Source organism: Raphanus sativus, chromosome 9, assembly GCF_000801105.2.
Source record: "Raphanus sativus cultivar WK10039 chromosome 9, ASM80110v3, whole genome shotgun sequence".
NCBI classification, from domain to species: domain Eukaryota; kingdom Viridiplantae; phylum Streptophyta; class Magnoliopsida; order Brassicales; family Brassicaceae; genus Raphanus; species Raphanus sativus.
Genome location: NC_079519.1, coordinates 3,420,123 through 3,433,047, shown reverse-complemented (window position 1 = coordinate 3,433,047; position 12,925 = coordinate 3,420,123). Strand labels below are relative to the sequence as shown.

At 32.5% G+C, this 12,925-nt stretch overlaps 1 protein-coding gene across 1 annotated transcript; it reads right to left on the bottom strand.

The window, feature by feature from the left end:
* Nucleotides 1-4,009: 4,009 nt before the first annotated feature.
* LOC108827267 (plasmodesmata-located protein 5) lies at nucleotides 4,010-6,206 on the bottom strand. The gene is made up of 3 exons (XM_018600646.2): nucleotides 5,259-6,206; nucleotides 4,427-4,564; nucleotides 4,010-4,352 (listed from the first exon to the last, which is right to left on the bottom strand). The coding sequence occupies exons 1-3, from the start codon at nucleotides 6,052-6,054 to the stop codon at nucleotides 4,333-4,335; spliced, it is 954 nt and encodes a 317-aa protein (XP_018456148.1). The 5' UTR covers nucleotides 6,055-6,206; the 3' UTR covers nucleotides 4,010-4,332.
* Nucleotides 6,207-12,925: the final 6,719 nt, after the last annotated feature.

Sequence of the window (12,925 nt, the reverse complement as noted above, 5' to 3'; positions counted from 1 at the left end):
TTGTCTCAAGATCAAGAAGTTTGTATCCTTTAATGCCAGGAGGATAACCTAAGAAGACACAAGCCTTTGAACGAGGATCGAACTTATGTCTGCCTTTGGGTGATGTTGAGGCATAACAGAGGCAACCAAAGGTTTTTAGTTGAGAGTAATCAAGTGGTTTATTGGTAAGGATCTCAAAGGGGCTTTTATCTTTTAGTATAGGGGCAGGGAGACGGTTTATGATATGTACTGCAGTGAGAACACAGTCACCCCAGTGAGAAAGAGGTATATGGGATTGAAATAGGAGAGCACGAGAGACATTAAGGAGGTGCTGATGTTTTCGTTCGACTACAGAGTTCTGTTGAGGGGTTTCAGGACAAGAGTGATAGGAAAGGATACCTTTAGCTTTAAAAAGGGAGGTAAAATTGAATTCTGGAGCATTGTCGGATCTAACCCCTTTAACTTTCCTATCAAACTGAGTTTCAACCATGTTTAAAAACTCTGGAAACACCGTAATGACATCAGACTTATTCCTAAGAAGATATACCCATGTTGCTCTAGAACAATCATCTACAATGGTCAAGAAGTATCGATACCCATCATAAGTAGGAACAGAAAAAGGACCCCAAGTATCAATATGAACTAGATCAAAAGGATTCTGACTAAGGTTTTGATGTGAAACGAAAGGTAAATGTTTTTGTTTTGAAAGATGACACACTTTGCAATGAGAATCAATGGTATTATTATTATTTTTTGGTAAAGACAACAAAGACTGAATTGTTTTTATTTTTGATAAAGAAGGGTGACCTAAACGTTTATGCCAAGTCTCAAGATTCGAGACAGAAGCAACAAGAGAAGGTGAGGTACCTTGAGAAGAAATAGACTCTATATCCAGAAAGTAAAGGTTGGCCACTTCTCTACCCATTCCAATCATTAATCCCCGTGTAGGCTCCTGAATACCACAAGAATTTTCATCAAACCACACACGACAATGAAGCTTTTTGGTTAAGCAACTAACACTTAGGAGGTTGAACTTGAATTGGGGAATATACAGGACATCGGATAAGACTAATTCACTACCCAACTCAATATCACCTATTCCGACAATGCTAACCAAAACTCCATTAGGTAAGGAGACGGTGGTATGAGGTAAAGGTTTATAGGAAATAAAAGAGGATATTTGGTGAGAAATATGGTTTGTTGCCCCTGAATCAATCACCCAAGCATTAATGGCAGGAATGTTCGTATTGGTAGAGCAGACATAAGGTTTCTCATTTCCGGTGAAAGAACAAAGAATAGAAGGAAAGGACTTACCGGAAATAGGACAAAGAGTTGAAGAAGAAGTGGAAGCTGAAGATGAATTGGAAACACATGCTGAAACCGAATGGACTGATGGTGTGGGATGAGACGCCGGAGCCTGAAGTTTGTTACTCAAAAAGGAGACCAGTTGCTGAATCTGACTAGGAGACAATTCTTCAGACTGAGATTCACTGCTGATAGCTGATTCAGAGATAGCAACATTCGCAGCTACTGAAGGTTTGTCATTCCTTGGATTAGGCTTTATGCTGTTAGGATAACCATGCTTCTTGTAGCACTTATCAACGACATGGCCAGGTCGATGACAGAAGGTACAATAGGGACGATCTCGACGCTGATATCCAGAAGGAGGACCAGACGTTGGAGCAGTCTGTGAACGATTCTGATCAGTCCCCTGAGTAACCTGAAAAGCTGCAGCAGCAATATCAGATGAGTTGTGAGATCGTGCTTCCTTCTGACTATCTTCTTGATCCAGCAGATTGTAGATTTCAGAGAATGTTGGTAACACTTTCTTCATGAGAATACGACTCCTGATGCTCTCATAATTATCATTCAATCCCATCAAGAAGTCAATGATTCGATTAGTCTCACGTTCATCTAGTAGATCTTCAACGGTTTGATTTGTGACTTGAATGTTGGATAGCTCCTCCCAAAGAGACTGAGTCTTCGTGTGATACGAAGATAGATCCAAGCTTCCCTGACGAAAAGAATGAAGCTGATGACGAAGCTTGTACAATCGAGGAAGGTTGGATTTGTGGTAACGCGTGTGTAGATCCTTCCAAATGTCACAAGCATTTTTGAAGTAGAGAATGCTCGTGTATAGTTGCTTCGTCACACTGTTTAGCAACCAGGATTTGATCATACTATTCACACGATTCCAGATCTTGTGATATGGATCATCTTCAGAAGGTCTAACGATCGATCCATCAACAAATCCTATTTTGTTCTTAGCTTCTAGACTAGTAGTCATAGCAATAATCCAAACACCGTAATTACTACCATCAAGAAGTTCCGATACTAGAGTGAGGCCTGGATGATCGGAGCTATGGAGATAATACGGCGAGTGTATGTTATCAGGAGAGTTTGATACCTCAAAGCGATCTGTAGAGGTAAGAGGAGTAGATCGGGATAGATTAACCCGATCCTGAGTTTCAGGAGACGTGCGCGACGGAGAACCAGACGTTTGATCGCGAGGCGTCGGCGATTCGTATCCTTGAAGATCCGGTGACGGACGACGATAGCGCGACTTGCAGTTACGTTTCCCCATTGATATCACAATCAGCTGAGATGCGAAATGATGAAATCGCGAGATTGAAGCTGAGAGTGCACGGAGTAACGAGAGAGAGCGTGTCGACGATGATTGACAAAGATCGGAGCAAGCTCCGGGAAGAAATTGCAGAAAACGGTGACAATTGACGGTGGATAACGATGAGAGTGACGGTGGCGGAAGCGGTTAGAGAACGAGCTAGTATCACTCTGATACCATATTAGGAAATTAACTCATTCTCATTAATGATGTAAAATGTACAATAACTATATGTTATATACATGACTCAATAGACTAAACCACTAAACCAATCTATACAGACTCAATGTACAGTTAACCAAATAAACCGGTATATACATAATAACTGCTATACTATTTAAGATATAGTTTTTCATTTTCAAGAATTTCTATACTATTTCCTTGAAATAGAACAATCGGTTATGTATTCAGATTTGATATTTTTCTTCTTTCCCTTTTTTCTGATTGGTTGTAATATGAACTTATTCCATGCAAATATTGGAAAAACATTAAAGTAAATTATTACAAGTAATGAAAATGTTATATCACAATATTCTCTTTATTAGTAATTTAGTTATTAGAAAATTCATTCTTAACGCTTTTTATTTTACAAATCTATTCCACTTTTCATTTTCATATAGTATTGTTCAATATTATAAATTATATTCTATTTTATTTTCATTTATGCTATATATAATGAACAGAATAGTATAAACTATTGTTGGTATATAAAGTTATTTCATATAGTAAACGAAGACGGTGTTTTATATGGTTTGGGTTTAGTGACCATGGATTATATAAAGTTATTTCATATAGTAGCTTGAAATTCATCGGATCTGAATTTAATTTGTTTTTGTTTTTATTAGGAAATAGGCAGAGGTGAATTAATGGCTATTTATTCATGAACTCGCACATGTGAAATGTGTGGTTGTTTTTCTTGTGCAACGGTTTGATATTTATCACACCACTTTGCTTTCTCTCTTTGAAAAGTATTCGACAACAATAATGCATGATGAGGCGAAGACTTTTGTAGAGGCCATGTGTTGTCACTTGTTAGTTACAATAGCAACCACGATCCACGATAATGCTCAACGGGCTGTAATAAGTTTCATTTGCTTATCAAAGGCCCAACATACATAAGTAAGCGCACTGTCCACTACTCTAGATCCGTTATTTGCTTGTGAGGTTTTCTGAGTTTTGACAAACTAAATTTTTTGTTTACACCAAAACTACTTGCTCGATGAATCGGTTAATGAAATCACAACACCTGATAGTTTTGATTTATATAAATATCATACTTAAAATATTGTTTGAGAACAATGACCTCGCTATTGTTCAACCTATATAATCTATAATTTCAGAAGATTAAAAAATATGGAAAAATACGTAGATATTAGTTGATCTGTCAAATTTCTGAAACAATCGGTATCGGCTTATAGTTTTAATTTATCATTTTAAATGATCAAATCACTCATTAGAGACAATAACGATAAGGACGACCAAAATGATTTTGTTTTAAATCGTCATCCTAATTTTCGGTTTCCTATGTTCATTATTCTCGACACATGCATTTATTTCTAGTGTGTATGTGTTATAAGACACTGCACACATGGAAATGATCAAGTCGAATACACAATCGTTGAAATAAAACTACATCTAATGAAGCATGCAAGGTCACAAAATTTTGAAAATACAACTAGCAGTGGTGGCTTGACTCGAGTTGTTGATTAATCTATTTCTCACTTTTCCTTTCATCTACAGCATTTATCATCTGCAAATTCATACATATAGTGATTTAGATTTTATAGATAAAAGAAAAAAATTAAATTAAATAGAGAAAAATACCTTGTAAATTTCTGAGTTTCTTTCCAAGAAAAGCGAGTAACACAACGAGCAAGATGACTAACGTGGCAATTCCTATTATTATCACCAATGTTTTCCCGATATTATTATTGTCATCATCCTTATCATATTTCTCTCCTCCTGCAAAATAACCCGATTAGAGCATTTTTAATGTAAAATTCCATTTTTTCCTCCAAAATGGAGTAAAAATGATTATGGAGTAAAAATATTCCAACCCTACTCTATGTCTTACTTCATAATGGAGTAATGAACAAAAAAAATAGATTACTCCATTTATGAAGTAAATTTCATTATGAAGTAAAAAATAGAGCGAAGTCAGAATATTCTTTACTCCATAATCAATTTTACTCTATTTTAAATGAGAAAATGGAGTGGGGTCAGTGACGGACCCACTTGTTGACTTATGGTGTCAGCTGACACCACAAATAATAACAAAACTTTAATTTGTAAGCTATTTTCAGTTGTCATTTGTGGTGTAGTGGTTAGACAATGTAGTTATGAACCCACAAAAGGAAGGTTTGAATCTCCTCAACTAACCTTTTTGACCCCACAAACTTTTTTTCCAGGGACCGCCACTGAGTGGGGTTGGAGATGCCATTAGTACACTTAAAGTAATTAAGACTATACACCTCTCGTTTAACATTTTCGTCCTTAAGTCTGATATTTATATAGAATCCATCATCCAAATAATTCTCACAGTTCAGAACTTCTATTGAGAGGTTGGTTACATCAAAAGTTCTTTTCTTATTCTTCTTGTTGCGTGTGACTACGACTATTTATTAATGCTTCCCAATTTAAAATAAAGAAAGCTAACCAAAGTTTGAGTTTGGGGTCTGACGTGCATGACTACCACCGAAGCTGAAACGCGCGTAGCACTTGGACAAGTAAACGTATCCTCCCTGGGCCATTAAGCAATCAGATCTGAGCCGTCCAATTGCCTCGGTCAAGCAATCCTGACACTGTGCTGGACTTAGATCCCCTGTGCACTGAGCCATACCCCGAACATCCCCGTTCACTCCTGTCCTACCCGGTTCACTTCCAGAACCTAAAGAACCGATGACATCACTGACTCTGGTCAACGCATCCTGGTCGTCAAATCCCATCGGCTGTCCACATGTCTTGAGCATCAGCGTTTTGTCCTGGACGCCAAAGAAGGAGCTCTTGTCGTACCGGACCAGACAATTTTGCACCTGCAAGAACACGGAGTACGAGTTGGGACACGTGTTTCCGACCAGCGCGATGGCGCGTGATACGCACGATGAGCAAGAAGTCGGGTCTAGGTCAACGCTGCACTGGAAGAGACCATATACGGTAACGTCCGGTTCGGGTTTTACTCCACTACCGAAGGGAACAGTCAGGTTGTTGTAGGGGCTGAGGACGGTGGAGGTGACGAGGGAAGAAAGAAGGGACTTGAGGTTGGTCTCGTATGCGGAGCCCTGAGAGAATCTGGCCGGCGAACAATTTGCGTATATGAACGTGTCTGTGGAGGCGGCGTAAGTTGGGTTGTCTGTGGCGGTGGAGGAAGTTGTGACCATAAGGATGACGGCCGTTAGAGAGAAACAGAGAAGGGTCGTCTTTGTTTTGTACATTTTTGATCTGAATAGTGACATGAACGGTGAAGTCTTTAGGTAGAGTAAAATAGAAGTTGAGGAGCGAAGAGGTTGCCTTTAAAGAGGATTGCCGTAACTAAGGGGTAACTTGTACGTAGTTTCCATGTTGCATGCTTTTTTTTATACTTTGGTGGACGTTTTAATTGACCAGAGCTTCATTGTGGAATTTTGCAATGTGTGTTTGTTTTAATGTCCATCACAATTTTCTTTAAATCAAGAATATATTTGTACTCATCTGGATTCAACTGTTGACTTTGAAAGTACTGACGATTTGTGTGAATGAAGTCGTTAGCTTCTATATATGTACACTGTTGTTGGTTATAAATATTTAGTTACCCTTTACCATAAGCTACTAACGGGGGAGGCATATAAATTAAGGATGTTTCTTATAGTATGTTGGTCTGATGTGGAGTTTGTATATGTTTAGATTAACTTCTTAACATATATATATATTTGTTAAATTTGCATTCAACTTGGATTTGTCTCTCTCAATCGGTTTCATAATCTCGTTCCGGTTTGTCTTTAACAAGATATAGGATGAAGCTTCCAGCATTGTGCTCTGTAATCATATACTGTACATAGATATGAATAATACCAAGTAATGAATACGTGATGAAAACGAGTTGAGTATCATATTATATATACAGCGTATAGAATTTGGATAGACAATGGTACCTGAAAGTGATCTAAGAAGATGAAAAATTAATTATATTGGTTTGTTGTTTTATCCTTTTCTTCTTCTTTTCATGTAATGAAATTGTTTTTCAAGGGAAAAGAAGCATGTTTTAACCACCAAAAGTCCGTTTTTTTTTTCAAAAGTAACTAAACTTTTTTTTTTAAATAAAAGTAACTAAGCTTTTTTTTTTAAATAAAAGTAACTAAGCTTTTTTTTTTAATTATATTGGTTTGTTGTTTTATCCTTTTCTTCTTCTTTTCATGTAATGAAATTGTTTTTCAAGGGAAAAGAAGCATGTTTTAACCACCAAAAGTCCGTTTTTTTTCTTTCAAAAGTAACTAAACTTTTTTTTTATAATAAAAGTAACTAAACTTTTTTTTAAAATAAAAGTAACTAAACTTTCTTTAGCAGAAAGAACTCCACATGCATATAATACGAAAAGAGACAAACAAATATTCCGAAAGCTTCCAACGTCAAAGTATATATTGTTACGGGACCGGTTAATGCATATAGAGAAAACAATAATATTCGTTAACCTTCTGTGGTATGGTTCTTGGAAACACTAACACCATCAATTAATTGGATAGACTTTTTTCTTTTTGGCTACATATTATTACATATAGATCTTTGTTTACTTCTTAAACACTGTTTGAATCTGAAATAGTTGCTTCAAAAAAAAATCATAAGTAGTATTAGCAACGACAGCTACAGAAAATTAACTGTTATATTGTAATCTTTTTTTTGGTCAAACTAACTCTGTAATCTTAGTCTTAAAAATTAACTTGTAACGAACATGTAATTGTATTTTTATTTACATATCCTGAGCTGTTAATTCATAGCACTCTAATCCTTGTTGTTTTCAGTTAAATGCGGCATGGTTGTAGTTTCACACACAATATAAGGAAACGTTTATGATACCAGAATGTTACTAATCACTAAATGAGGTAAAGCAGTGACACAATGTTTTTGTTTTCCTTGGCGAGTAGATCCATATTCATTTCGATATAGAAAAGGCATATATTAAGGAGAAAATAAATTGATGCAGACATTAAGGGATTTTGGTGAGTAATTTCGTGCTTGACTTGATATATAAGTCGTTGGTCTATTTCTTGAAAATAATAATAAAATATTGTATTGTGGAGTCGATCATTTCTTGAATATATACCAACCGAATGTGGTCGACTCGTCGTCAATTCCAAAGAAAAGAAAATTTAGTGGAAATCTCTTAAAATCTTCCTGTGTACTAATGGAGAAGTCACTTAATTGTCTTTTGCTTATGTTCTGATCATAGGTGAAGTTTTAATAAATTATAATCTTTTGCTTATGTTCTGATCATAGGTGAAGTTTTAATAAATTGTTATAATTTGACAGGTTGATAATTTTTATTAATTATTTATTTTATTTGGATCTAAAAAGTAAAAACAAAAGGAAATTTTGAAACTCATTTAATACAAATTATCATGTAATACATGTAATATTACAGATAATGGTTTATGGTAACTAATTGTAGAATTATATAAATAATATATAATATATCATCAATTTGTTTATTTTATCATTTTTTATTTATAATTATATAACATACTAATATAATTATTATAAAATAAATATAATGGTTGTGTACTTTATACAAAGAATTATATTTCTAAAAGTACACAACCATCTTTCTATATATTAATTGAGAAGTCACTTAATTGACTTTGCTTATGTGTCGTTCATATATGAAGTTTCAAAAAATTGTTATAATTTGATTGGTTGATAATTTTTATTAATTATTTATTTTATTCGGCTCTAAAAATAAAAGAAAATTCGGGAACTCATTTAATACAAGTTACCATGTAATATTACAGATAGTGGTTTATAATAACTAATTGTAGAATTATAGAAAGAATATATAATATATCATCAATTTGTTTATTTTATCATTTTTTTTATAATTATATAACATACTAATATAATTTTTATAAATAAATATAATGGTTATGTACTTTTATACAAATAATTATATTTCTAAAAGTACACAACCATTACATTTATTTTATATGTTGCTTAAATTAGTGGACTAACTACTATGAAATTTCTATTCTTTTGGATAAACGAAAACAAAAATGTTTCAAACCTCTTTGAAAATTATCCTATGTTAGTGTACAATGCATATATTTATTAAAAAAAACATTTTCATATTTTAAAATTTTTCTCAAATTTTGTAGCTTACACTACAAAAATATTGAGTTTTTAGGTAAATTCCCTATATACTAAGTTAATACTCTTAAATTTTTTAAAAATTCCTAACTACATTCTAAATTTTTATTATTGTATCATAAATTATTGATACTTGCTTAAATTACCCTATAACAATATTACTCTCATCAAAAGAGGTTAATTGTAGTACTTAGGGATCAAATCCACAAGGAGTTGAGGAATCAATAGATCTTATCTTAACTAAGTTAGGTTGAAGATTATTAATTGTAGTAAATAAAAGTAAATAAGAAAACTGGTTTGAGCAGAACAATTACTCAAGATGATCGGATTTGAGATTTAACTAGTATAATTTAAAGAGTTAGATCTAAGGTTACTATTCAGGTTATCAGGATTATAGAAGTATGATTTCCTATATGAGATGCTTGCATGATATTAAAGAACCCAACTAAATAATAGCCCAACTGTCGTTGTGACCATCTAATCACTAGAGCCGATGAAACACCCCTAGGGAGTCATAGATTAGGGCATCGATCGACTTGCTGTCGCATGTATCGATCGACTTGCTGTCGCATGTATTGATTGATATGTGCCCGCGTCTATCGTTCGATTACTTTATAGGAATATCGATCGATGCGCTACTAGTAATACAGTTCACCAAGCAATCACCTAGTCAGATGTCACTTGTTCCAAGTGAATTGCTGGCTCAGAGAAGATAGATCCAATGATTCATATCTTTGTATTCATATGTAGGTTAGCCACTCCTACACAAGCATTATGTCTGATCTTCTAAGATGAATATCGCATGCTCAGGTAATCATATTTTGGGCTAATCCGTCATACCTATTTGAACCCTAAATCTAACAAAGATGTTTACTCAGACATAGCAAGCAAAACATAAACATAATCATAAAAAGCTTCATAAAATAAATAGATAAATAAATGGTGTTCAAGAATGCTCTCAATTTGAAAACTCTCTCTCTCACCAAAAACTATGAAACTAAAGCTATTGTAAAAACCGTGGCTGTGCCAAAACACATAGGCAAGACTTAAATACTAGAATAATAAGGTTAAAACACGTTAGGGGCATTATGGTAAATAGATGGCTTCTTGGGCTTCAAGTCGACTGTGACCAAATCCGGGCTTCTGTGGTTAAGTGTCGATCGATAGCACTTGGTGTGCATCAATCGACGCGCATCTCTTCTTGTCGACCTTGGGTGGTCGATACGGTCTTTCTCGGGTGTAAACTCTAAAATGTTCCAAAATGCTACAAAATCATAATCTTTTTTTCCATTAGTTTCTGAACCTATAAATATGCAATATAGACCCAAAGATGGATAGAATATATCTTAAAATACTAATATACCATGGCTAAAAGTGGGTCAAATTCATGTTATATCAATTATATTTTATGGTACATGGTCATTGTTTTAATTTCTTAACAATTTTTTAATAAAACTTAATATACTGCTTAAATTAGTTGATTAACCACTATGAAATCTCAATTCTTTAGAGAAACCGAAACAAAAAAGGTTCCAAACCTCCTTGACCAATTATCCTATGTTAGTATATGATGAAAATATGGATTAAAAAATATTGTCATATTTTTGAGTTTTTCTCAAAATATGTGGGTTAACCCCTACGAAAATATTGAGTTTTCTGTTAAATGCTCTATATTTTTAAGCTTATACTCATTAGTGTTGTTTAAATTTTTCTATCCACTTTATACATTTTTATCAATGTATGATAAACTTTTTTTCATGGTACATGGCCATCGTTTTAACAATTAAGTTAGTAAAACTTCATATGCTACCTAAATCATTGGACTTATCACTATAAAATTTTTATTGTTGAGAAAAACGGAGACATCAAAGGTTCAAAACATCTTTGACCATCATCATATATCAATAAATTATGCAATTATGCATTTAAGCAAGATTATCATATTTATTGATTTTTTTCAAAATTTGTGGGTTAACCCCTACGAAAATATAAATTTTTGTTAATTTTTCTATATACTGAAGTTTATACTCATTAAAGTTGTTTAAATTTTTCTAAATGCATTATAAATTTGTATTAATCTATTATAAACTTTTTTCCATGGTACATGGGCATCGTTCTAATTTTTTAACAATTGTTTTAATAAAATTTTATATGTTGCTTAAATTAGTGGACTAACCACTATGAAATCTCTATTCTTTTGGTTAAACGGAAACAATAAAGGTTCCAAACCTCTTTGAACATAGGGAATTATGTCAGTGTACAATGCATATATTTATTAAAAAAATATTGTCATATTTTTTTAATTTTTATCAATTTTTGTAGGTTACACTACAAAAATATTTAGTTTTTAGGTAAATTTCCTATATACTGAGTTAATAATCTTTCAGTTTTAAAAAGACTTCTAACGCCATTATAAATTTTTATTATTGTATCATAAATTATATTTCATGGTACATGATCATCATTTTAATTTCTTAAGATTTCTTTTAATAAAAATTAATATACTGCTTAAATTAGTGGATTAACCACTATGAAACCTCTATTCTAACCACTATGAAATCTCTATTCTTTAGAGAAACAGAAACAACAAAGGTTCCAAACCTCCTTGACCATTATCCTATGTTATTTACGATGAAAATATGCATTAAAACCATATTGTCATATTTTTGCATTTTTCTCAAAATATGAGGGTTGACCCCTACAAAAATATTGAGTTTTAGGTTAAACGTTCTATATTTTTAATCTTATACTCATTTGTGTTGTTTAAAATTTTCTAATCATTTTATATATTTTTATCAGCGTATGATAAACTCTATTTCACAGTAAGCTGCCATCGTTCTATTTTTTTAACAATTAAATTAGTAAAACTTCATATGCTGCCTAAAACATTGGACTTACCACTATAAAATTTTTATTGTTGAGAAAAACTTGACAACAAAGGTTTCAAACATCTTTGACTATCATCTTATATAAATAAATTATGAAATTACGCATTTAAACAAAATTATCATACTTATTTATTTTTTAAAAATTTGTGGGTTAACCCCTACGAAAATATAAATTTTTGTTAATTTCTCTATATACTTAATTTTATACTCATTTTTTGAAAATTTTCCAAAATCCGTGGGTTAACCCCTTCTAAAATAATGAGTTTTCGGTAAATGCTCTATATACCGAAGTTTATAATCTTTACTTTTATTTAGAAATTTCAAACCACATTTGACATTTGAATTAATGTATTCTAAAAAAATATTTCATGGTACATAGAAATCATTCTATTTTTTTCATATTTAGTTTACTAAAATTTCATATACTGACTAGATTAGTAGAATTAGCATTATAAAATTTTCATTATCTAGAGAAATTGAGACAACAGAGGTTCTAAACTCTTTGAACATCATCTTATGTTAGTGCTCGATGAAACTATACTCTAAAACCAGATTTTCATATTTTTGATTTTTTTCCAAAATCCGTGGGTTAACCCCTTCTAACATAATGAGTTTTCGGTAAATGCTCTATATACTAAAGTTTATATTCTGCACTTTTGTTTAAAATTTTCAAACCACATTCGACATTTGAATTAATGTATTCTAAACTAACTTTCATGGTACATAGGAATCATTCTAATTTTTTCATATTTAGTTTTCTAAAATTTCATATTCTGACTAAATTAGTGCAATTATCATTAAAAAATCTTCATTATAAAGAGAAAGGGAGACAACAGAGGTTCTAAACTCTTTGAAAATCACCTTATGTTAGTGCTCGATGAAACTATACAGTAAAACCAGATTTTCATATTTTTGGAAATTTTCTAAAATCTGTGGGTTTAGAATTTTTAATCATCGGTAAATGCTCTATATAATGAAGTTTCTACTTTTCACTTTTGTTTAAAATTTTAAAACTACATTCTACATTTTAGTTAATGTATTCTAAACTATCTTTAATGGTATCATTATATTTTTTTAATATTTAGTTTTCTAAAATTTCATATAC